General features: G+C 34.8%; 1 protein-coding gene across 2 annotated transcripts in view; it reads left to right on the top strand.

Annotated features, from left to right (window-relative positions):
• Positions 1-27397, top strand: part of LOC117672607 (cadherin-7) — a 133271-nt gene that overhangs the window by 100859 nt on the left and 5015 nt on the right. For both annotated transcript variants that reach the window (XM_034429388.2, XM_034429387.3), the window contains exons 5-11: positions 709-876; positions 2844-3031; positions 7012-7265; positions 12738-12874; positions 13662-13783; positions 17151-17268; positions 23780-24031. In XM_034429388.2, coding sequence (XP_034285279.1) covers positions 709-876; positions 2844-3031; positions 7012-7265; positions 12738-12874; positions 13662-13783; positions 17151-17268; positions 23780-24031 — 1239 coding nt within the window. The remainder of the gene's footprint in view (positions 1-708; positions 877-2843; positions 3032-7011; positions 7266-12737; positions 12875-13661; positions 13784-17150; positions 17269-23779; positions 24032-27397) is intronic.

The raw sequence follows: 27397 nt of genomic DNA, 5'->3' as shown, positions 1-27397 counted from the left end.
GTTGACAACCAAGCAAATCTGGGTCATTTTATGAATCATTATTTTCTTTAATGTTATTAAAGCAGTGGTACACAACATGTTAATATGACAAAGGAAAAAAAATAGTTAATACCTAGGAAGTGATCATATTGATCGGATTTTGAAATTTTGGTTTTAATTCTCCTAACCTCATTTACTTCTTTGTAAATGTGCAAAGAAGTTGAAATCCAGTGGGATGTTTCAGGTGACCCTCATTTTTTTTTAAAAAAAAAAGTGGTGTATATGTCATTTAAAACATAGAGAAACGAAAGAATATTAAGTATGGGAAAGGTAAATAATGTTATGGAAGAGTGAAGCAAAACAAATAACGCTGGTAAGAAAATCAGCAACAGTAAAGTAGGAATAATAAACCTGATTGAGCTTAAAAGTAGTTCCTGGAGATAAAAGTAGATGATCATTTGGTCATATCATATACTGGGCAAGAGAAAGACTTATCATTTGCTGGATATTTAAAATTAGTGATTATTTGACATAAGTGGGCCTGCCTAGAGTTAATACTTTATGAATGATGCTCACTGAAATACATGATAATTTAAAGTCATGGCAGCCCAGAATTTTGTATTTTTTGGGGGGTGGGGGTTACAATGCAAATGTTGCTGCTGTATGTTCATGCTTAGTAACTGATAAGATGTTTACCCCTACTTTATGTACTATTTTGGTATACTTTAGGTATTATCAAGACTGCACTTCCCAATATGGATAGAGAAGCAAAAGACCAATATTTGCTTGTCATTCAAGCCAAGGATATGGTTGGTCAAAATGGGGGTCTTTCTGGGACCACATCTGTCACCGTTACCCTGACTGATGTCAATGATAATCCTCCACGATTTCCACGCAGTAAGTTTTTATATTGATAATTAAAGGTAATTTGCACAGTAACAAATTTATATTAGTATGCTACTTGGAATGGCTAAAATTCAGCTACTTAATGGCTGAAATTAATTTTGGACCAAGATTCAAATTATGAATTAAATTTTTTTCAGCTTCTTTAGCTGCTTCTTATAGAAAATGCTGATTCCAGACAATAGCTGTTCATTGTTTTTCATATACAGAAATAAAAAGATGTTATTAGTGATATAGTATGAGATATTTTTCATAAATCCTGATAATGTAGAGTTCTTAATGTTTCCTTGAATCATTCAAATATATTTTCTGTGAGGATTCATATCTACTAATTGCCACTAAGACAGAATGCCATGGATTTAGAGAAATGTGGAATGCCAATGATGATAGTAAAAGTTATTTTGGAATATAAAGCAAATATCAATTATCATTCAACACTGTACTTTGAATTGGTTATTATCCAATAGTGTAACCTCTCATATTTGCCTTTTTCTCTCATTTCAAAACTCCCTAATATTTGTAACAACATATCTTTTGGAAACCCAAAAGTCTCAAAACTGTTTTTTCCTTTGAGTCTTGTTCTTATGGTCTGTTATGGATGGATGGATGGATGGATGGATGGATGGATGGAAGGAAGGAAGGAAGGAAGGAAGGAAGGAAGGAAGGAAGGAAGGAAGGAAGGAAAAAAAATCAATATGGGGGAAACCAGAACCAGTCTGCCTTCCGTTTTATGGATAAATCAAATAAGAAAAAGAAATCTGTTTCCACATTTCAGTTATTCTATTTTTCAAAAGTATTATATTTCCCTGCTTTTCTTAATAGTCCCATTGCAAAAGAAAGTTACCTTAATATGCAGAGTATATACAAATTGTTAAAACTAGTTTCTTTATAAGTGGAAAAGAAAATGGAAATTTTATTTTCCTCCCATCTTAAATTACTTATACAAACAATAAAATGCAACAGATTCAGTTTCGAGAAGTGGAAAGGTTTGTGGTGTCAGTTTCTGTTTTCTTAATGTGTAATCTGATCAATTTCAGTTTTTCAGTTCAGCCACAAGAAAATCCAATACAGTACAAGACTAGAATTTGGCTCAATTATTTGACATGGAAAAATCCTTAAGACACAATAAAGATTTATCTGTGATCCTGCAGATTCATTTATTATTTTCCTTTAGTGACTTGAGGCCTATAGAAGCTAAAGTGCCATTGGAAGTAGATTTCCCTTTGACAGAAACTTTAGGTTAGGCATTATTTTCAGCAATTAATTTGTGCATCGATATTCTCAAAGAAATGTAGACTGAATTAAAAGTGCAGAAAATGTTAATATGCCATCACAAAAGTCCATACCTTTCATCTTTTATTCCAAAAATTATGCATAAGAGTTGATTGTGGCATTCCAGTGAACTGTCAATAAATCAACAAAAATAATCTCTTGTGTTCATTATGTAGTTTTAGTATACACTGTCAGGGGACAGATCACTATCTTTCTCATATAATTAAATCCTACTGAGAGTCCAGAGCAGAGAATACTGCTATTATGTACTTGGATATTTCCCCCACCCCCAAATTCCCCCCTAAAGAATTTTTTTTCCCTTTAGAGATCTTAAGAAGTAAAAACTACTTGTGTTTATTCCTGAGAATGCTCCTTTTTAAACAGAAATTCTGGATGTTCCAGTTCCAACCCATTTGATGAGTTAGGTACTTTTCCATGGTGTATTTATACATGGTGCCTTTGTAGTATAGAAGAAAGGAGTAATGTTGGTGTAAAGGATGCGGAGAACCCTAGATGGACTTATAGAAACAAAATGCACTGCTTCAAAACTGCCCTCATTTTGTATCTACCCTTTAACTAAAGGGTTTAACCCTTTAGTTAACCCTTTAACTAAAGGGTTAACTAAAGAAGGTCTTAGATTAATAGATCTATGAACCATGAAGATTCACTAATCACTTTTAATTTTATAGGATCGTACCAATATAATGTTCCAGAATCACTTCCTGTGGCTTCAATGGTGGCTAGATTAAAGGCTGCAGATGCTGATATAGGGGTTAATGCTGAAATGGAATATAAGATTGTGGATGGTGATGGCTTGGGAGTTTTCAAAATTTTAGTGGACAAAGAGACGCAAGAAGGAATTATTATGATACAAAAGGTAAGATTGGGGGGTTTTTGGGTGCTTTGGGATTCAAGTAAGTCATTCGGCAATAGATAAAATATTTAACTAGGCTATATAATATCATTAAAATGTATTTTAGTATATGCACTGACTATTTTTGCTTTTTTTACAATTTTACAAATTAATGAAAAGTGCAAAGATAACGGTATGGTAGGTTACTGATCGTATTGCTGTCAATTCCACCTAAATTTACAGACAAATAGATAAAGTATGTTTTATACAACTCAAGAACAATTTGTATAAAAACATTAAAAATGCATTTCTTCAGTATAGGACTCAGTTGTTTATTAGAGAATTTAGTACTATTTGAATTTTAAATATTAATAAAATGAAGCAAAAGTCTAATTCAAAGATGTTAACATGATTGAGCAGTATTCAGAGATAACCTACATCAGTTTGCAAATGGGAATGTGATATAAATTACATTATTTAAAATTTATCATTTTATTTGTATGAATCTTAAAACTAATCTCTGGAAAACTAGATGAGGTGAAGATCTAAGGAGATAAAATTATCAGATAGATATTAATGAAGCCTTCAAGCTTTATTCACTATACTAAAGAATTAGAGAATGCAATTGTCCCTTTAACCTTCAGGATAGTTGTTATTTGCTATTATATTTCAAACCCATATTTTAGTTGCAGTAATCCAAAGACTAGCTCAATGATAATTAGTATCAGAGTACATGAATTATTTTTAATTCAAAGTTAAGTAGAAAAATGTTTATGGAATAGTATCCTTACATTATAACCCAGAGTATCTTAATTGCTTTATTTTGAATTTTACTTTGATATCCATCCTAGGATGTTACAATAATGCTACATACAAGGAAATCAATACAATGCTTATTTTAGATAAAATTTGTAAAATCAGCAATTGAGTCTGAAAGGCCCGTCAACCAAATCAAACTAACCTCTCCTTTTCTCTAGTCATCAGTACTTGGTGCAGTGAGAAAATGGTACCTATTGTGCCTAGCAGTTTCTACTGTTCAGCAACTGTATGAAAGTGCTTTGCCATTGCTTCCTTTCTAGGGTTGAGAGAGTGATTTGTCCAAGGTTACCCAGCTGGCTTTGTTCCTAAGTGGGAGTAGAACTCATCGTCTCCCAGTTTTTAATTTGATGCCTTAACCACTACAATAAACTGACTCTGATTCTATGATATGATATTGAATTAATGGCTGCCCATCTCATAAGAATAACTCTGAGTAGTGTACAATGATTAAAACAAAAAGCACAACAAACATCCCATGATGACTCCATCTCTCTCTCTCTCTCTCTCTCTCTCTCTCTCTCTCTCTCTCTCTCTCTCTCTCTCCCTCCCTCCCTCCCTCCCTCCCTCCCTCTCCCTCTCTCCCTCTCTCTCTCTCTCTCTCTCTCTCTCTCTCTCTCTCTCTCACACACACACACACACACACACACACACACACACAATCACATCAGCAACAGTAGCAGCAGAACATACTTAACCTCCTGGCCCAAATGCCTGGGGAAACAGCCAATCTTTAGGACCTTATGAAAAGCTAACAGGGATGAGGCCATCTGGATTTTCAGAGGGATACTGTTCTTAGATAGGTCTTCACTGACTTGTGAAGACCTATCTCCAAGGTGCAAAAAGATAACACTGTTTGATGAAAAGGACTCTGAGCACCCCCTTTCTGCTGGATGTGGTGAGCCAAGCAAAAACAATGGGAGTGTGGAAAGCATTTGGAGTGTTTTCAATGGCAGCCACCAAATAATTTGTTGAATATGAAAATGTCCTACATGAGCAGTTGTCAAATGACTACAGTAGTTAGAATAGAATGGATATTTATACATTTAATTATCTGACAACTATGAACTTAGATGGTACACCATGTGTAAGAAACTTCCAGTGGAATCTTTTAATGGAATTGGAACAGCCCCTGTGATAAATTGATATATTATGTTAAATATGTTAGAAGACTTATGTATAATAGTTATAAGAACATATAGTAGTTATAAAAAATAACTGGATTTATGTCTGATTTAAGCAAATTAAAAGCTACAATAAAGGTGTAAATACCATGATCATAACTTACTATAATATTAATGAATAAGGTTGTGATGAAGCATCTAATTAGGAATATGCACAAAATGGGAAACATTTTATTTTAAGTTCAGAACAAAACAACCCCCCACTTACTTACATGTTCCTTAAGAACATTCTAAGTTTAGTGTATCTTTTAAGAACAAAAATTTGAAATGGTTCCATATTTTATTCTGATTTTGAAACTAAAGTCTCATTGCAAATGTGTTTTACTTTGGTCTCAGAACACTTGAAAAAAAATTCCGTATCAAGACTGAAGATCTACTGAGGTTGAAATAGCCTCTGCCTCCCTGACCCCTTTATTGTTCAGTATATTAAAGTTCACCACCTTGATTTCTTATGATGTGCTCTGTCTTCTATATAGAGCTCTTGAAGGAGGAAGAAAAATATCTAAGAGAATGGTATTCTTTTCTGAAGTGATGAATCTTCATATTTTGCTATGATACTGTGCTCTGACTGCTTTCTAATGGATTGAGTCGTTAAGTGGGTTTCATGATTAGCATTTCAGATATTAAAATAAGTATATTCATTTTAATAACAATAGCATTTGGATAATTTTCAAGACCTTCCCAGATAGTGCACATCAATCCCAGTAATAATAAGAGATAATATTATCAGCATAACACACCCTTTTCTGATTCAAAAGAGGAAAACAAAAAGAAGTTACTCAAAATAGGAAAATATAGGTATGGCACATTTCATTTCATTTCCTTTGTTTATTACAAGCTTGTGTGCTTCAGATCTACCACAAATTACTTCTAACACATGGTAATAGAAGCATAGAAGAGCAGATTTGCATAATCAGGCTAGCAAAAAAAGAATCCTTCACATTGTTTAGATTTGCTTCCATATCAGTGGCAGGTGAAAGTTGCTAGGAGATGATACTAGAATCTTAAAACTCTAAACAAGGTATCAGCAGTTTTTCGCAAGGCATATAGGGCATGGGGATAAGTCAGCATGTGCAGAGACATCCACAAGAAACCATAAAGGTTGGTGCCTGTCTTTTTTGAATGTGCTCAATGACCATGAACTGAAAAAGCAAGCTGTCAAACAACTGTGAATCTATGTTCTCAGATCTGACCTTGTCTGTCATGCAACTTGTCCTTGTCTGTTTCTTCCATTATAACAATCTGAATTTCAGTAACAGCGATCAGCATTCTTAATCAATCTAATTTTCATGTTTGATTTTGAGATTAGCGGTATTTCAATCAGTTTCCATGCGGCTGATTTATATCGTTCAAATGCAGTTCTGCATATTCAGAAAATATTATTATGCATGTGATTATTCATTAATAGTGTTCAGAATGTATCTAATTACTAATTTGCCCATCCCACACAAAACGAACTCGCAGGTATGTAAAAACAGAGGAAATCACCAAGTAGTAATACATAATATTGGTTTGATTATTTCAGACTGTAACATAAGTAACTCAGAAAATTAATGATGAAAACAAATGCAATTTACTTCTCAGTACAAACTATTACCTACTTTATGTAATACAATTATATTGTCATGGAGCTATTTTAATGGAAAGTTTCCCTGTAAGAATTTCTAGAGGTTGGAAATTTCTATATGGCACCACAATCCTTTACATTGATAGAACATTCATTAGTTTGATGGCTATGGGACTGAAAGCAGCCGAATCATTCATCTTGGAAATACATCCAGTTCACTCCAGTTCTCTCCCACATAAACTTCTCAATACCATATTCTAAGCATCTTGAATTGATTGCAAAAACCTCATTTGGAATTGTGAAAACTTATTTTTTATAAATTTTCTTAGGTCTGTTGGAAAGAATAACATTTTTGCATTCAAAGATGGGAAAAAACCTGTATATTTTTGGGTAGTCATAAATCAAAGACTTTGCTAATTGAACTTTGCCATTTCTAGGAACTGGATTACGAAACAAAGACTAGCTACACGCTGAGAATTGAAGCAGCGAATAAGCAGGTAGATGCCCGCTTCTTAAGCCTTGGACCATTCAATGATGTGACAACAGTCAAGATCATTGTGGAGGATGTAGACGAGCCACCCATGTTCAGTTCACTTTCATATAGCATGGTGGTATCTGAAGCAGCCAAAGTAGGCACTATTATTGGTACTGTAGCAGCCCATGATCCAGATGCATCTAACAGTCCTGTCAGGTAATCTGATAGCTCATTTATTTATTATCTGTTGCTTTTCTCACAGGAATATTTGAAAGTATGAGGCCTTTGGCAGTTCAACTGGAGGAATATCTCCATTCTCTCCCTTTATTTTCTTCCTTTATAATCCCAAAGTTGGAGACCAGGGTAGTTCTTCAGTAATTTGGAAGATGCTCTAAAATATATCTCCCAAACAGCCACAAACATGCACTCACAATCACACATATGCAGAGAGAGGGGAAGGGGGAGAAAGAGAGAGAGAGAAAGAGAGAGAGAGAGATGGACATCTCTCTCTCTCTCCCCCCCTCCCTCCTTCTCTCTCTCTCTCTTTCTCTATGTGCGTGTGTGTGTGTGTGTGAGAGAGAGAGAGAGAGAAGGAGAGAGAGAGAGTGATTTGGTCAACTGAAACAAGGTTCCATTTCACTTTAAAATTGTGTACAAGTATATTAACAAGGACTGTGCAGGGAATGCCAAAGATCTTTATAAATGTGCAGTTCAGTAAGCTGTTAAGAGACGGAAGCAGCTAAATCTGCATAATATTAATTTGCTTTTCTGTTGTAATTGCAAATAGGTTTAATTCTTTGGGGCACAGCAATTTATAAACATTCAAATAGGTAAATACTACTTCATCAGTATTCTAGGCTACATTGCAATGGTTTGTGGCATTTGTATAATGCAGGGAAAGGGACCACATGCATCACAAATGAAATCTGAGGAAAATATTCCACAGATGACAAGAATTTCTCATTATCCACAAACCATAGCTTTTGTTCTCTCTAAATTATACCAGCTGCTATTCACAAACAGACTATTTTAGAAACAAAATCAGTCCTGGATATTGCTTCAGTATTTATTCTTCAAAAAATTCCATATGTGTATGAATATGTATATGTCTAGTGTGCGTGATGTCATTTTGTGTCTGAATGTATGTATTTTAGTTTGTGGTATTAGATTGGCTGAAAAGGAACTTCTTCAAAATAATTTAACACAAAGTACTATTGAATGTAAGAGCAGAAAGCGCCCGATACAGAAGTAGTATTCAGCCGGTTTATACCGGTTTGCCCGAACCGGTAGCGGAGATCGCGGGTGGGCCCGTTCACCCACTCTGGCACTATGCCGTCCTATTTAGGCATGGTTTTGAGGCTGGGCGCATGCACAGAAGGCGCATGCATGAGCAAAGCACATGCACGGAAGGCTAGGTGCATGCACAGAAGGTGAGTGAGCGAAGCGAGTGTGCGCATGCATGGCGAACCAGTGAAAACAAAATGTTTTCAAACCCACCACTGGCTTGATAACAATTCAATTATAACTTTAAAATCCCAGGTTTTTAATGCTTCATTTGAGCCAAAACTGATATCTGTTTTGAAAAAGATAAGCACAAAATGCTTGAAACAATGTTATTAGATTACTTATAATCAGTTGAATAACCAAGAAAATACACAAATGGCTTCCATTGTGACACTGAACAATAGTACAGTTATTAACTTAAAGAGTTAAAAGCTGACAAGAAATTAAATTCCATCTATCTGGACCTGACAAGAATGATATTATGAAGATGACCAGCAATATCTCTGGTGCTGACCATGAAGCTTTTTACAAGTTTGGCATTCCTGGCCAAATAGCAGAATACAATCACAAGATATAACATACAAACAAACATAGTTTGTTATTAGTGGGATAATTTAAAGCAAGCCAAACCATACCGATTAAACGTATGCACAAACAAATTCCTGTAAAACAAAAGAATTCAGCAAAGCACGTGATTCAAAGGATGTGGGAAAAGGATATTAAAGCTTTGTAGGTATAGAACATATTTTTACAATCTCGTATGTATTTATGGGAATTCAAGTCCAGCACATATGGATTAGCAATTATGGCAGTCACTTACTGCATGTTACCCAGCTCAATGTATGTTTTTAACAAAAAAATGAACATTTTCATTAAGAAACATTCACAAGCTCGAAATAAACGAGGTTAAGAATTACGATATTAAAACCTCAAGAGCACTGTGTTTGTTGCTTATATGATACTGCTTAAAGAAAGAGTAGGAAAAATCAAATCAGAATGCTGTTACCAAAACCAGAATATCTCTAATTTAGTCTCTCTAGGTCACGGGTGTCAAACTCACGTTGCCGTCACATGATATTTTGTGACATTTTTCCCATTCACGGAGCTGGGATGGGCATGGCCTGCATGTGACGTATCTGGCCTGTGAGCCACCAATTTGACATCCCTGCTCTAGATGATAGTATACATTTTAGCAGCAGCATTTCTGATAATATTTATACATTTGAGACAGAATGATAGAAAGCTTCTGTGATAACTAATCTGTTAAAATGATCAAAAATAAAATCTTCCTGCATGAGTCAGAAACCCAGACAGAATATACTCTAGATTGGAATATGATTGTTATTTCATAAACTCTTTATATTTTTGGAACCCCATCTTTCTGTTTTGTAAAATGAATTTTAGCAATAGCAATTAGCACTTAGACTTACATACCTGTTCTGTCCCCGTCTCACACACGCACCCCTACAGACAGGCAACAGTTAAAAAACTCAGCCCACAACAGTTTATCTGGTATCAGAATTGGCAGCAACCCAGTGGCTGGCTACCAGGTATTCTTTACTCATGAGGGGGGAGTTTCTCCCTTTGTCCAGGAACAAAGCCAATACACAATAATCAACAAAGTCCAGTAAATACAAAGAAGGTTATCCGATATCAGTTTTTTGCTTGTCACAGAGCTGAACCGGCCACCACACCCTCTTTTATACCCTGTGGGGTGTGGTCCAGTGACTCAGCCTAATCCCTGGCACGCCTCTTCTTTTGCTGCGTGCACTTATCTCTGCAATGCTGCCGAGAGTCCAGCCAAGACTCATCTTCCTCATTACTGTCCACCTGTGGCTGCATGGATGTGCTTGGCCCCGGGCCTATCTCTTGATCTTCGGCGGACACCAAAGGCATTGCCAGAGAGGAGGGTCCTGGAGAGGGAGGCTTTGCCAACTCCTCTCCTTCACTCTCGGAGTCCTCTCCTGTCGATAACACAGGCTCAGATAATGGAGCCACAACAATACCACTTCACAGTGCTTTACAGCCCTCTATAAGCAGTTTAGAGTTAGCATATTGCCTCCAACAGTCTGGGTCCTCATTTTACTGACCTTGGAAGGATGGAAGGCTGAGTCAACCTTGAGCTGTTCAGTATTGAACTCCTGGAGTGAGCAGTGAGTTAGTCTGCAGTACTTCATTCTAACCACTTTGCCACCACAGCTTTTTAGTTTTAACCTTAGTTATGGTTATATATTTTTCAAGTTTTATAAGGTAACACCTAATGTCCTTATTTTTCAAATTTAATTCTAATTGCTAATAGTTGCTAATTAGTCCCTTTTTGTTTGTAATTACATGGCCTTAGAGGGGGAAAAGTATCATGCACATACATGACTAAATGATTCTAGATCCATCCTACATAGTTAGAGAAAAGATAGTTGTTTAACATAAACAATGGACAAACCAAATACGACAACGAACAGCAAGAGAGGTTGCAAAATAGGAAGATTGTAGAACTTTTTGCAAATTTTTAATGCCAGTTGGTAAGAATTCAGCTGCCCCAGTTACTTTTCTGAAATATTTTTTTAACTGCAATAATTATAAGAAAAAAATATATGACAAAGGCTTAGTGTTAACTATGCTAGCCAGTTTGTAAAGAGTCTCTCTTTACATTCCAATGTCTCTTTTCCAAGTCCAGCAAGATCAATATTTATTGTTTCACATAAAAAAGATCACTTTCCTGAATCTTCAAATTATCTTTATGACTGAGCCACAGATGTAGATTTCCATATAAAACATCAACTGGATGGCTGCTACCTGCAACCAATTTCATGTCCTAACTCTGAAATGTCCATCCTTTTGGTCAAGAGTGAATTGAAGTATTTGTTTTGACCTATATCTACTTAAAATCATTTTATTTAGAATAGAATAGAATAGAATAGAATAGAATAGAATAGAATAGAATAGAATAGAATAGAATAGAATAGAATAGAATAGAATAGAATAGAATAGAATAAACAGAGTTGGAAGGGACCTTGGAGGTCTTCTAGTCCAACCCCCTGCCCAGGCAGGAAACCCTACACCACTTCAGACAAATGTTTATTAGGAATAATTTTGGCAGAATGTGGAAAATTTTTATGTGTATAGAAACATATTCTTTTTCATGGTTTTACAATATTCAATATTTCTGTCAGGATTGTTGAACTAGCTGTTGAAAGGTCTACATTTCTCTGCCATTTATATCTCCCATTGCTGCATAGCGAAAAGAGGTGAAAATTCTGAAATGATAACACTATTATAATTAGTAAAGCTCTGGAATGTATATGAAAGAGTCACATCTCTCTCTCTACTCATTTGTTTTAATCAATTACAGTGTTGTTGCTATCCTCCTAAATTACTCCTTTCCTTCACTTGCTCACTTTCCCGATGAACTTAAATCAAATTATAGATTCTGTGGAAAATTCTAGTTAAGCCATTTACTCCACTACTGTTTAAATCATACCACAAGCTCTTTGTCATTCTTGAAGTGCTGCCCTGCACACACAAAAGGCTTTATGCAGAATGATTCATACTACCAGTGTGTGAGAACTCTGATTTTATACTTTTATTGTAATGGCAGGAATATGATTTAGAGTTATCCTATTATCCTGTCAACATACCCAAGTCTGGAAGCATTTGTAATGAATCTCAAAAGACATGGCTGTTTACAATGAGGGTAACCAAACCAATGAGCATTGGATAATCTCTCTGTATTCTTTGCTGTAGGTTTTTGCTTTGAAATTTTCTTTCAAAAGAATTTGGAGAAAGGAAGAGAGTGTGTTCAAGCCAAAGGTGTTCAGTAATAAGAGCCTGAGCTTGTATGATGACAATCAAACTCCAAGAGCAAATGTGATGATATATAATCCCTGATCTGCTCTATGATTTCCTTATCCATCCTTTTTCTGCCTCTAAAATGTATTTTAAAAAAAACCGTTACCTTTCACTGTGCAAGCTCTGATGGAAATGGAATAGGTTAAATACAAATGGCTGATTTCCAGGTCTATTTTATGTTATGGTTATATTCACATGTAGAGTATCGCCTAACACACACACACACACACACACACACACACACACACACACACACACACACAAATTGCTGTATCCAGGAATTAAATAACAGAAAAGGCAAGAATATACCTGTAACCTCCCTTAAGAAAAACATCATGAAATCTAGGGATTAATCTAACACAGTACATTTTACAGAAGCAGATAACATGGTATAATGTACTATTTTAGTTTAGGAAGACCATAAAACATCACATTCAAAAAGGAATTTAGATGAAGAGGGGAAATAATAAAAACTCTCACCTTAATGTGAAATCAATGAAACATTTTTAACAATGCAATTATATATACATCAAAAATTTGCTTTCATCTTTCATCCAGGTATTCAATAGATCGAAATACAGACTTAGAAAGATATTTCAATATTGATGCCAACACTGGGGTTATTACTACAGCAAAGATATTGGACAGAGAGTCAAATGCTGTTCATAATATTACAGTTTTAGCAATGGAAAGCCGTAAGTTGCCAATTTTTTTAAAAATGGAAGTTTTATAAAGTGTTGATTTTCACTGTATTAGTTAAGCAAGTTTGAATCAAATCTTTTTTTTCTAAAACCCATGTCAATAGAAGTTTCTAGTTATAAACTCTGAAATACAAAGAGTTAATATTTATTCTATTCCATTATAATTCTATGTATGTTAAAGTACTTCTATGTATCATAGGATAAAATGTGTGTCTGTTGTTGTAGAAACATCTCTACTGTAATGTTTTATTGTTTTATGCAAACTGCAGTAATCACTTTTATGGATTCAGAGACAAGAAATAGATTGGTTAATAAATGGCATTAAAAGGACATTGCAGAATTGATTGATCTTGTAAATCTTTGGAACCCTAGAATTATATTTGACTTATATTATGGATAACAGAGGTTCATTAGTCATCTTTGTTACTGCAAATTGGAATTTACTGTGTGTAACTACTATGTCAATACCTACATCTTGGTTAAAGAGGGTAGCTTCATTAGATTCTGCTGGTTATGGCTGAAACTATCAAATGCAACAAGCTTCATCATTCAGGTTTATTCCTTTGCTTTTATCTAAAATAGTAAATAAGACATAGTGGAAATAAAAGGAGAACACATCTAATGAGTCATTGATTTGTTGAGATATTGCAATTGCTGCATTTGTTGTCATTTTTTCCACTGACAATTTCATTTTGTTAATGCAGTTATACAGAATATGTTAGATATCTGCAGAATTGGTTTATGATAAAGAATAATAATTCCTTTTTGTTCTTTTTATCAGAAAACCCTTCACAAATTGGAAGGGGTTATGTGGCCATCACAATCCTGGATATTAACGACAATGCACCTGAGTTTGCTATGGATTATGAAACAACAGTCTGTGAAAATTCAGAACCTGGCCAGGTGTGGATTTATATTCAAAACAGCTTGATGATATTTTCTGCAAAATAGCGATTTGATTTACATTGATGCCTCTTTTAAGTTAAAACATAATCAATTCATTGCAGTAAAACTGACATGTTGATTTGAAGCTAAAATAAGCGTTAATTAGGTCTGAAACCTTTATCATCCAAGATCCCACTACACATCTGCATAGGTGAATCTACACTACATACAGCTTTGAACATCTAGACTTCTTAACTGATTAAAATAACCCATTTCCATTCTTTTAGACATCTCTCTGTAGGAATACAGCATTTCTAGTTTCTATTTTATACAATGTTTCTGGTTCATACAACACTTCCTGGGAAGTTGAAGGACACATGAAAATTGCTAGACCACCTTTTTTCAACAAGTGCTCTGAAGAACATTAGGATCCTATGAAAAGCTGCTAGGAATTCCATAGATTTTTTGGGAGGAGTAGGGACCTTAATTATCTTTAAAGTTTATGAAAAGCCAATGCAGTCATAGGCTTATTAACAGAGGGATAGAATCAAGAACACATGAAATGCTAATACACTTGGAATACTGCATCTAGTTTTGGTCACCACAATATAAAAAAGATATTGAGACTGTAGAAAAAGTGCAGAGAAGACCAACAAAGATGATTAGGAGACTGGAGGCTAAAACATATAAAGATCAGTTGCTTGAATTGGATATGTCTAGTTTAATGAAAAGAAGGACTAGGGGTGACATGATAGCAGTGTTCTAAGGCATTGCCATAAAGAGAGAAGGTCAACCTATTCTCCAAAGCACCTGAAGGCATGACAAAAAGCAACAGATGGAAACTAATTAAGGAGTGAAACAACCTAGAACTAAAGAGAAATTTCTTGACAGTTAGAACAATTAATCAGTGGAGCAACTTGCCTCCAGAAATTGTGTATGTTCCAACACTGGAAGTTTTTAAGAAGAGACTGGACAACTATTTGTCTGAAATGGTGTAGGATTTCCTGTCTGAGCAGGTTGGACTAGAAGACCTCCAAGGTCCCTTCCAACTCTGTTATTCTGTTATTGCTGTGAGTCACCCAGAGTTGTTTTTATGAGATGGGCAGCCATATAAGTTTTCTTTTCTTTACTTTATTCTCATTGCACCTCAAACAATGAAATTAAATGCTATCTTCAGTGTACATTATACATAAAAAATAAAACAAAAACACATGTTCTTCACATTCTATACAATTGAATTGAAAACCTCTGATATTGCACTATATTAATATTGCACTATACGGTAGAATTCAATATAATTACTGCTCTGGGATAGAAGTTGTTTTTCAGCCTATTTGTCCTGGTTTTTATTGCTCTGTACCATCTGCTAGATGGTAATAGTTCAAAACAAGGATGCCCAGAATGAGATGGATCTTTAAGAATGTTTTGAACTTTCTTAAGGCAGTGGGAGCGATAGAGCCCTTCCAAAGAGGGGAGAGGGCAACCAATCATCCACATGCTACTTTACTGTAGTAAACCTTATAAAACGTGGATTGTGTCAGCTACAGGTCGTATTCACAATCGTATTGTGAATGTATGCAATTTCTTGTAGGACTTCCCTGAGACTTGAAAACTATTTGAAGGGATCCTCCAGGATAATAAAGATTAAGAAAGGCTGCTCTAGAGCAGTGTTTCTCAGCTTCAGAACTTTAAGATGCATGGACTCTAACTCTGGGAAATCCCCGGCCAGGATGAGTGATGTTCTAGAGTGGTGTCCTAGAGAGTCCACTTCAAGAAAGGATAACTAAGCGGAAGAGATAGGTAGAGACAGGACAAATAGCAACATTTACATTTATTATTACCGTATTTTTTGGAGTATAAGACGCACCTTTTTTCCCCCTAAAAGAGGGTGAAAATTTGGGTGCGTCTTATACACCGAATGTAGCCCTGCCCAGCCTCTCAAAAGGAGGTTTCAGAGGCTGAAAAAAAAGCAAGGTGCAGAGATCACAACCAACGAATCTGTTGCTAAAGTTCATCTCTGGGAATAGCTGATTGGGGGCATTCCGGGAGGGTGATCCACCCGCCAATCAGCATTTTTCTCCTTTTTCTTCCCAAAAACTAAGGTGTGTTTTATATTCTGGTGCCTCTTATAGTCGGTACATCCTGTGCTAAGCACAGGGGGCTACAAGTATACTCCACAATTTTTGATCCACTGCTAGTCCCCACATCCTTCCATTTAAGGTTGATGTTTTTCAGGTCTTGACTGATCTTTAAGTGAACTAAATTAATTATTGCTATTATTATTTATAATGTACTTATAGCTTCTTTTATTACTTAAAAAATACACTTTGCATGGAATTTTTGGAGGGGCACTGGGGTTCCACCAAGGCTTTTAAGGACTATAAATGAGTCTCAAGGTGTTCTCCTGTCATGCGGAAAAGTCAGTCTGCAACATACATTTGAATCAGCTCTGTTACTACGTCTTGGGAAAATAAGTAAGTGTCAGGATAACAAAGTTCAAACATTTGAGTTTGTGCTAAGTCCTTTAGGCAAAAACGTAAGCTTTCAGTTTGATGGAGCATTTGCAGCTTCTTTAGAAAAGATTTCTTTGGCCAACAGTACTTTTTCTCTCTTAAAATTCATTAAAATCACTGAACCCATCAAAGCTATCATTTCCCCTATTTATTTCTTTTAAAAGTAATAATTTAATCTACTTTCTGGGGCTTTGAAATGATAACATTGCCCAAAACAATGTGAATTTCATTTGGAAGTATTTTCAGGAAAATACTCTCCCCACCCAAAAGCATTAAACGGGCCCAGAATACACATTGCAATAGCAACATTAAAATGTGTGATATAGTATGAATTGAAATAGCCTTATAATTTCTGTTCAATTCACCTGAAGTTAAATTTATAAATTAACAATATTTTTTCCCTTGACACCCAGAGTGGTAGAAGAGGAAGTAAACAACAGTATTTTTTTAATCATTTTCATTGTCCCAAGAATTATATGTAAATGGAAATTGCCTCTTTCTAGAAACCCTTTCAAAACATTTTTTTTTTTGTTCCAAAAAACCTGCTGTAAAAAATCCCCCACTTGGAGCCAATTTCAAGAAATAAATTCTGCCTGAGGAAGTGAAATTTATTCTACTTATATATTATGTTTTAGCAAGAGATTAATTGAATAGTGCCTCTCTTTTCTATCATGTTATTTTCCAGCAAGGAGAACTGTTTGGAAAAATACTTCAATATACATTCTGAAAAGTACTTTTAATAAACAGATTTCAGGTCATATTAATATTTAAACTTTCTCTATGAGTAATTATGTATTCTTAATACAAAATAATTACATTGTAATGAAAACAAACTAAAATCTGATATGAAGATGACATTTTTCCCTCCTTAGATCATTCAAAGAATCAGTGCCATTGACAGAGATGACCCACCTAATGGTCATCAGTTTTCCTTCAGTTTGGCAGGAGATGCAACAAACAACCACAACTTCACATTACAAGATAACAAAGGTAAGGTATCAATCACAGTTCTAGCCTAAGGACATTTCAGAACAAACACGCTACCACTCTAATTTCTTCAGACAAGCAACACTGACTGTCACCTAGAGTAAATTCTTTGTCAAGAAAAACATTAATTAAAAGCAATCAGACCCCATAGTAATTTCTTATCTATAGATCATCTGTCAAGGAAAAAAAAGGTGTTAGTTAAATCCTTTCAATCTATGAGCCAAACAGATGGACTTCAAATCCTTTGTTAAACTAATTATTTTTACTTTTTTCTTACTTTTTTTTCCTAAATAAAATTATACTTCAGGAGCATTAACATTACTGGGCTTCAGATTTAGATGTATATTTTTTTAAAAAAAATTATCCTGCAAATAATTCAAGGCAGCGAACATACTAATACTCCTTCCTCCTCCTATTTTCCCCACAACAACACCCATATGAGTTAAATTAGGCTGAGAGAGATTGACTAACCCAGTCACCTAGCTGGCTTCCGGGTCTAAGACAGAACTAGAATTCACGGTGTCTTGGTTTCTAGCCAGGTGCCTTAATCACTAACCAAATTGTTTTCATTTATAGACTCCAGAAATACAGAAATAAATTTTTAAAAACTTGTGAGAAAATAATTTCCCACACATCACTTGCAATATATGTGTCACATCGATCATAAATTGGAGGCAAAAGCTAAAAACCCCACATTTCTGGCTGTTAATGGCATTTCAGTCTCCTGAAAATAATCCTATATTCCTGATGGGTACAGATTAGTATTGTTTTGCAAAGTTTTAATCTTGTTTTATTGTTTTATGAAGAAAAATCCTAGAGGAAACATTTTGTCTCAGCCATGAGGCAGCTATCGGTAACAGAATGTGATTAACTCATTCTCCAGAAACATATTGGTTCTTGGCCTGTAAATGATATACAGAAGGAGAAAAACCCTTGTGCTTTACAATTGATTCCAGGGTTATTGGCTTTCCAGGTTTGGTTACCACCCTATCAAAGATTGCAGGCGTTCCTTTCCCCTTTTGCTTATACTGTATATATTTCTTGCTCTATTGTACTATGTTATTGCACTGGCCTTTTGATCCATCTCAATGAACTTTCCCTGTCAGTTCTTCCATTGGTATTAGATATTCCATGTCAGTTATACTTCTATTTTGAGACTTCAGACAACCTGAAGTTGTGCTTCAAACTAGACAACCTGTTCATTTTCTGCCTTAAAGATGGACATGTTTTGGGTGATGAGGGGCCCCACTCAACATTTTTTGAAAAGAACTTGTTTAAGGGTTAGCTATGGCTTTTGGATATATCCCCATCCTTCCCTTAAAATAGAAGGAAAACATCACCAATTTTAGGCAATGCTTTGGATCTGGTTATAGGATTATGTTCAGCCCAGCACTAAAATCTTCTGCTCAATTACATTGACCGTATAAGACCAAGGATGTATATATTCCATATGTGCAGTTTATTTGTTGGTAGAAGACTGTGTTTATTTTTAGAAAATATCCTAACATATGCAGTTTTACAATCCACCACCTGAGGATTATAGTTAAAAAATAAATACCTACTATAATACAAAGTCTTCCAAAAATAAGACATATTTTAGTTTTAAAATGTTAAAACTGGCAGTTTTTTTAAAAAAAAATCCATTATCTAACTGTTATTAAATTCATTACCTATTTTTATATCTAAACTGAAATCTTTGCTATGACCTCATTTGAAAGGCTTAGATATGTTCCATTATCAAAATTAATTGTTCTTGTATCTGCTTAGCCCTGATCCTGAAGATTGAAAATCAGTTCAGTGTAATATTTCTTTGATTTATGTATCATTTTAAAGAGTAGTTTTCAAATATAAATCAGGTGCCATTTTATTATTAGATTCCAAATGCAGTTCTTTAAATAGATATCAATGTAATTTTTGTGTGAAGGACAAATGAATATTCAAAATTTGCATTTCTAATTCATTTGCACTCATTTTAATTTTTGAGATATATTTTCACATTAATGAATAAATCTTCTGAAGGATGTTCTTCTGACTACATAGATTGATTTCTTAAATTTTAATTTGAACATACTCAGATTTGTGACAACAATGTATTTTGTCGAGCTTATTAAATATTGATTATGTACTATATTTGTTTAAAAAGCCATTTCACATTTCAAATATAAACCATGAATGGCAAGTATGGGTTCATATAGCATTTTATTGGCAATGACCAGGACCTTGAACTGAATCTTTGAAACAAACCCTAACACCAGGGTTTTCACAATATCATTAAGTACAAGGATGGCTGTATTTGGTACTAGCTAAAGTTTCTTTGTGGTTTTCAGGGGCTGCCCCATGTTGAGTAAATTGCAGTAGTACAAATGCAAGTAGCAAGGGAATAAGTAATTATGGGATAATTAATTAAGCGAGTAATTATGGGAGCAACATGGCGCTCACATGTAACACCTCTTCTACGCGAACTGCACTGGCTTCCAGTGGCCTTCCGAGTGCGCTTCAAGGTGTTGGTTCTTACCTTTAAAGTGCTCCATGGATTAGGACCTGAGTATTTACAAGACCACCTGCTGCAACCGATAACCTCCCACCAACCAATACGCTCTCACAGAGTAGGCCTACTCATAGTACCATCATTAAAACAATGTCGTCTAGTAGTTCCAAGGGAGAGAGCCTTCTCTGTGGGGGCACCTACTCTTTGGAACAAAATACCCCCTGGAATACGAATAATCTCAGATCTTCACACTTTCCGACATGCCCTGAAGACCTTTCTGTTTCAACAAGCAGGGCTAGCGTAAACATCTAAATTCTATGCCAAGATCTTAGCAGATACACCAAGTTGGCTCAATTTATTATTTACTGTTTATTTAAAATAAATAAATAAATGTATATGAAATCTTAATCTGTTCACCACCCTGAGTCCTTCGGGAGAAGGGTGGTATAGAAATTCAATAAATAAATAAATGAATGAATGAATGAATGAATGAATGAATGAATGAATGAATGAAAAATAAATAAATAAATAAATAAATAAATAAATAAATAAATAAATAAATAAAGTCCTTCTTTAGTCTGTACTTTTCTAGATAAGACCACAACTACTTGGCAGAAGTTCTCCTGGACATAGTATCCTGAACCAACAACCACTCTGTCTTGCTTTGGTTGAATCTGACCCTGTATAAATCTGATTCAACAGCATATCATCAACATATTGATGATACCTCACTCCATCCCAACAGATCATCTCATCCATGTAGATGAGGAAGAGAAATGAGCCCTGGGAACCTCATATTGACCTTCCTTGGGATTAATCTTTCCCCTTCCTGCAACAACTAACAGACTTGCCTGCTCATGAAATAAGTGGAACCATGGCCAATAGTCCCTCCAGTGGTGAAATCCTACTGGTTCTCACCAGTTCGAGTGAACCAGTAATGAAAAAAAAACCCGGTTCATCCAAACCGGTATTTCTGACAATCAGCTGTGCCATGCGATTTATATTCACTAGAAAGCAGGAAATCCTGCTTTCTAGTGAATTTAAACCATGCGGCACAGCTGTTTCCCCCCCCTCGTTGTTCTACTTACCTTGTAAAGCGTCCTTTTTCCATGCAAAGTGTATGTTTGGCACGCACTGTGCGCAGAGCATACACATGCAGAGCATGCATTAGGCGTGCACTGCGCAGGCACATGCACAGAATGTGCATTTGGTACGCAATGCACATGCACCCTCATAGAGCATGTGTTTGGCATGCACTGTGCATGTGCATGCACAGAGTGTGCATTTGGCATGTACTGCACATGCGCATGCATTGAACGTGCATTTGGCACGCACCACACATGTGCAAGTAGCGAACCGGTGGCAAACCGCAGAGAATTTCACCACTGAGTCCCTCCCAATCCTAAATCTCACTAACAACCAGAAATATGCTGTGATTCACATAATTAAAAGTTGACATAAGTCTAGCAGGGCAATAATGGTTGCTTTTCCACCCTATATGGTCAATTACAGGACAACAGGGAGGGCAATTTATGGAATTTCTGACTCATTCCTCGCTGGCATTCCTACTGCCTATCACATAATCCCTATCATCCTGAATCTTTGCATTTGCTATCCTTCTACTTTGCTCTAACCTAACCAAGAAGGAACTTTGGATTTAGGACAATAGTCCAGCACTGCAGATCTAAGGCAGAATTCTTGAAGAGGAAAACTTTTTAACACTACTGGAACATTCCTTAAAAACAAGGCGTTGACTACTGTCCAAAATCCAATCTGCATTTTCTTCCTTGGCAGCTTTTAACTTGCCCACAATATGAAGAAAAGAAGATGGACTTATAAATAGATTTGTTTTATAAAGTATTTAAGATTTTGGTTGGTTGGTTGATTGTGTTTTGTGCATATGCGTGCTTTAATAACACGGCCTTATGCCAGCAGGCAAGATCAAGTGATTTTCACTTGATTATTCTAAAGAGGGAATAAGAGTTTATTTTTAGTCCAAGTCACATAAGGGTATGATTACAGTAAATGTGTCTTGCTTTCAGTTAATTTTTTTTCCATGGGTGGGGGGATGCTAAGAAGAAAGCCAGAATTACTTTGATCTTATGTTATGACTTGATTACAATTGTAAGGTCTAAGAGCAGTCAGAAAAAAAACTTGGGATCAACTAATTTGAAAGTTATATATAAAACAATTTTTTCAGCCTCAGTTGTCTTTGCATAGTATTTCCGCATGCAAGCTTTCTCCCTAAGCAAAGACCCGGGAGTATTATTTAAATTAGTAGCAACCCATTTTGGAGATCATTCGAGAAGGGGATCATAAAGAAAGCCAATCCCTTCCCTTTTTATTATTATTTTTGAGAAGGGATCAGTTGGGGATAATCGCTAGAGAACAATAGGGAGATGGTTGAGGCTACTATTATTATTTCATTGCCAATTTAGCATTGCAGTTGTGATTACTACTTAGTCCTTTTACTATGAACAGTTTATGCTTACTCTTGCTTCTTACACTACCGGGTATATTCTCCCATATTAAACAAATATAACATTCCTGCCAAAACTGTTAAGGGAGATCTCTGCCACCAAAACCCAGAATAGCAGGGACAACAGTAGAAAAAAGAAAAAAGGAAGCTATTATGTACTGCTTTGTTAACCACAGGCAACTTACCAACAATAGGTAATGCTTTTCATATCAATGGGCAACTTTCCCTTCAAAATCAGGTTTCATCGGTAAAAGAATCTGGTTTCCACAGTAAACAAAAGCTGTCTGATTCTTTTTAATTTTAATGGTGCCAAAGGCTGGCAGCTTTGTTAAAACTCCTTTTACTTTGCCTATATTTGTTGGTACTGGGTGTTTCTGGGCCTCCTGCCTGAAAGTTAGTTTTTAAAATTAGTTCCGTGTAAGAGCTCTAACTTCAGTCTCTTGGATCTAGCATCTAAGTGGACAGCCAAGAATAATTTTTGCAAATGTAGTGGTCTGCTTGAAGAGAATCAATTCCATAACACCGAAGACAAGATGAAGCAAGGGAAGAAAATGGTTATTTGTTCTGCCTCTGTTTACTCATATCCGACAGTATAATTGCAATATAATTTATGAATTGGATCAAACCACCTGGAGAACATTCCTGAATAGACCATGAAAAATGACTGAAATTAACTTAACAACAATTGTTCCAAACATTCTGTGTAATACATCTGTCCAAATCCTAAAGAGTTGCATAATGAACTCTTAACTGGACACTGGGATGATCTTTGGAGAATATACAATTTTCTTGAGTGATACATCTCTTCACTATTCTTCATACATGAATTCTACAGTTTATATGTGTAGTCCCTGCATTTCTAAAAAAAGGAACATGAACCATAGGTCTCCACTGGGGCCAGGAGGCAACAAGTGGCGAAATATATGTCATGACCCATGACTTACATACTTCCATCTGATATTAGGACCCAAGAATAAAATTCAAGAGGTTTTATTTGAATGTGTTAGAGTGGAACTGTATCTCAGTTGGGCCAATTATAATGGGCATAAGTCACGGATAGAAATTATGGTTCTCTGGGTATTACTGAATTACAGCTTGCAGCGTCCAACCATTAACTGGCTGGGGTTGCTGGGAATTGTATTTTAACAATGTATCTAAGGACACTTTTTCACTATCCTTAGCACAGTTGAAGCAAGAACTTTTAACCTTTTCTATTGTCTTTCTTGTGCTGTTGCATTAATACCTAGAATTTCAAGTCTGCCATCAGGAAAAGTGGAAGGTTTGTCATAGTTCAATTAGCAAATAAGAATGAGAGATTAGTAATAAATCTTTTTATTAACTATTTACAAAGGGCCATTGCAGTCTTTATGCTTACTTCCAGGGACTGTGTTTTGTACTTTCAAATTATGAGGCATATTTATTTATATTGCTAAGCTAAGATACTTAAAATTAAAGTTAATTTTAAATTAACTTTAATTAATCTAAAAAAACAGATTTTTTTTTCTTTAAGAAAATGTTGTTTCCCTTTTGTCTTTTCCTTGATCTAGACAATACAGCATCTATACTCACCAGACGAAATGGCTTTCGAAGGCAAGAACAGTCTGTTTATTATTTGCCAATATTCATTGTAGACAGTGGCTCACCTTCCCTGAGTAGCACCAATACACTCACGATTCGAGTCTGTGACTGCGATGCAGATGGTATTGCCCAAACATGTAATGCAGAGGCCTACATCTTGCCAGCTGGACTTAGTACTGGAGCACTCATAGCAATCCTGGCCTGCGTGTTGACACTGCTAGGTATGTGGTTTCTTCACTGAAGGGAACAATCCTCTTTCAAAATATGTGGAATACTGTTATTTTCATTTCTTAATTATTGCCTTTTTATTGCAAGACAAATAGGATCTAAAAATAGATTTTAATTTGTATATCATCTGATGTAAAGGTCCAGATTTGCTTAACATCAATAGATGTGGTTGCATCGGATATCTTGAGATGTTTATAACATTTATTTCCTGTAATGTCTGATTTTTAAAAAAAATTAACTTATTTGGTGTGTTTTTGGAGTGATAATTCAGGTTGGCTAGCAGTTAAAAGAAGAAATAAAGATGCATAATTACAAAAATAAATAGCAAGAAATCTTAGCCTTATCAAAAATCAGGCAGGCAGTGGTGTTATTGTGTTTAAATTGATGGAATAATATTTCACAAGTTTTGATGGTAATGATATCTGATGACCTTGGGTGGAAATTCTATAATGGGAGGAAACATTTTTTCATATATCCTGCAGCCAGTTGAACATTTAAAAGACAGACACAACAATGTGAACTGAATTTGAAAGAAGCCAGAATTCTTATCAGGCCATTTTACACAGCATATAACATGCAGTCTTATTTTATCTGATAAAAAAGGGAACAAAATCTATGATTGTTACAAAACCATTATGTCTGATCACAGATTAGTTTATTTGGGATCTATGTGAATGTACAAATTTTAGACTCAAAATGTGTAGTCCATTCTTTTTTAAAAAAAACAGACCACGTAGAACTAAATTATGTTAGCAAAATGGTACAAAAGCAATATATTCAGGAAACACTAAGATGGGTTACATTCTCTTAAGTGTAGACAGTGAGCTCTGAACTGTAGTAATGTATGTTTGTTCAGTTATTGTCCAGTGTTTTATTTATTTTGTAATTATGGCTTTGCTTAGGATATTTCTGGATAAATAGAGTTTGTCCAAAGTTAATCTAAAATTCCTATTTTACTGGAGTACATTTTGCATTATCTACTTAGGAAATCATTCTCATTTATATAATAAACTTTGAACTGAAACTTTCCACAGCCCTATCATATTGCATACAATTAGTCAAACTAGAAACTTCCAATCACCATCTGTATGATCTATTTCCATAATGCTCCCCATGTCAAAGGGCATTATAGAATTCTGCTTGCTCAAAATTATTTCCTAAACAAAACAATTATATATGGAATGGAAGAAATTCACTTATAGGTTTACAGGAATATTTAAAAATACATTATTTTCTCAAGCATAGCAATTCAGATAAGCTGGAAAAGAACTTGATGAGAAAACAGTAACATTATTATTATTTTGATATGCCTATTTCTTCATTGAGATCGCTACTTCTTCCTGATTGTCAAAAATTGCCCATGTAGTAAAATATAAAACTATGCTAAGATAATGACATGTATTCACCACTAGACTCTTTCAGGCTTTATCTGGTAGTTGGACTGGAACCAATTAGATAAATCCATAGGAAAATCCAAGGATAAGTAATATTTATTGAAGGAAGTAGAAAGAAGTAGAAAGACAATATACCAATTTACTATTAATTATGGAACTAGCCTTATTTATAAATACAGGAATAAAATCTTTTTACATTTAATTTTTATCTCCACCCTAAATGATAGAGAACATGCTCCTTATCTTTGCTGGAATTTATTTGTTCCTTTTTGTCCCTTCTTTTTACAGTGATAAGGTTTATTTTGATCTGGTTGCTCACTGACTCTGTAGAATTAACTCTCAACAGATGTTGTGCCAAATTCAGATCTCATTATAACTCTTGCTTTTGTTTGGTTAACAAGAGTTTCAGAATTGAAACTCTTTTTTCTTAAGTGTGCTAGCTTTCTAAGTGTTTCTAACTTTCAGTTTTCTAACTTTCTGTTTTCCTATAGTACAGGTTCTTAAAAACAGTTTCCACCAAAAATATTAGGTGTAAAAGTTAAGATGACAGTACTTTACCGAGCACTGTAATTATTGTGCTGAGTAAAAGAAAAGACTCAGATCTCCAGATGGCCCTTTTACCTTATTAAAGCTCACAAACACATTTCATAATTGATATATTAAATCTAGGAGCTCTAGAATTGCAACTGGCACTAAAGCAGATTTGAAGACAGATTCAACTTTGCTGAAAACTCCAAGTTATATTGGAGACAATATAACTTATTAGATATAGAATAAAGATTAAATCCAAAATTCCAAACAGTTCCGGCATCATTCAAAGTATTCTTGCTTATATTACTGCCATGCAAATCCAGCATAGTGGAACAACTCCAGGTTTCAAAATTTGCCATAAACTTATATTACACAGTGTAATTGTGTAATTGTAGTTGAAAACTTTACCTGTAAGTCAAGATGGAAATCTGATTTTACATTATTTGCCTGGGGTCAAATAAAACATAAGTAAACTCCTAAAACTAAATTTTGTAATTTGCAAAATCAAATGAAAATTGTTATAATGTGTGTCATTTCATTTACACTGTAAATGAAGAGAAAAGAGAAGTGAAGAAAATATTTAATGCCTCTGAGAATAATATCGCAATTGCAGTGTATTTTTTTTCAGTTAATATCAAAGAAGCTTAATAATAATAACTGCTTAATATTGTGGTTATAATGTTGTTTTTATAATAACTGCTTAATATTCTAGTTATAATTTTGTGCATACCAATAATTCTCTTTTTCCATACTTTCTTCTCACCAAGTTTTATGGTATTTGAACATGGTGCAGTCTAGTTGACCTACTTTCCAGATCTGCATCAGTGTTTCACATAGAATACCTGATTTGCAGAGGGTCATGTTAAGTTCTTTTTCAGATCAGGGATAAGTAAATTTTAGTGGCTATGGACTGAACTTAATGGTTTCTGAGAACAAAGGTCATTGTATTACAATACAAGGGGCTGTATTGTAAGAAGTAAGTTTAATTTTTTTCTCCCTAGTTTTGTTCTATAGTTGTTACCTTTTTGGCCTCAAAGTTTGAAAGAACACCTTATTAGATTTTGGAGTTTTTTTAAAGACAGTGTGGTGACTTTTTGCAGTTCTGCATAAACCTTTTAGGTTGCTTGTATTTAATTTATAAGGAAACAACCAAGTTCAAAGAGCACAAGGAACTCCACAGTTCAGCCCTGAACTATAAATATTCTCTTCTATTGGCATAAAACTATGTCAGTAATAAATAAATGCATGCTTATATAAATCTAAAATAAACCAATCATTCACATCCAGAACCTGCATTTTATTGAACAATCAATAAAAGCTTTGTTGCAATGTTTTTTTTTAAAAAAACCTCTATAAATTAAACTAAAAAGTAATAAATAGAAATGAAGAAATGATTTTCGGTAGCTACAGTAGCTACAAGTCAAAGCTGTATTT

The sequence above is a fragment of the Pantherophis guttatus genome, chromosome 3, assembly GCF_059756535.1.
Source record: "Pantherophis guttatus breed Tessera chromosome 3, ASM5975653v1, whole genome shotgun sequence".
NCBI classification, from domain to species: domain Eukaryota; kingdom Metazoa; phylum Chordata; class Lepidosauria; order Squamata; family Colubridae; genus Pantherophis; species Pantherophis guttatus.
The sequence above is the reverse complement of the archived record's forward strand: the minus strand, read 5'-3'. Positions and strand labels throughout refer to the sequence as shown.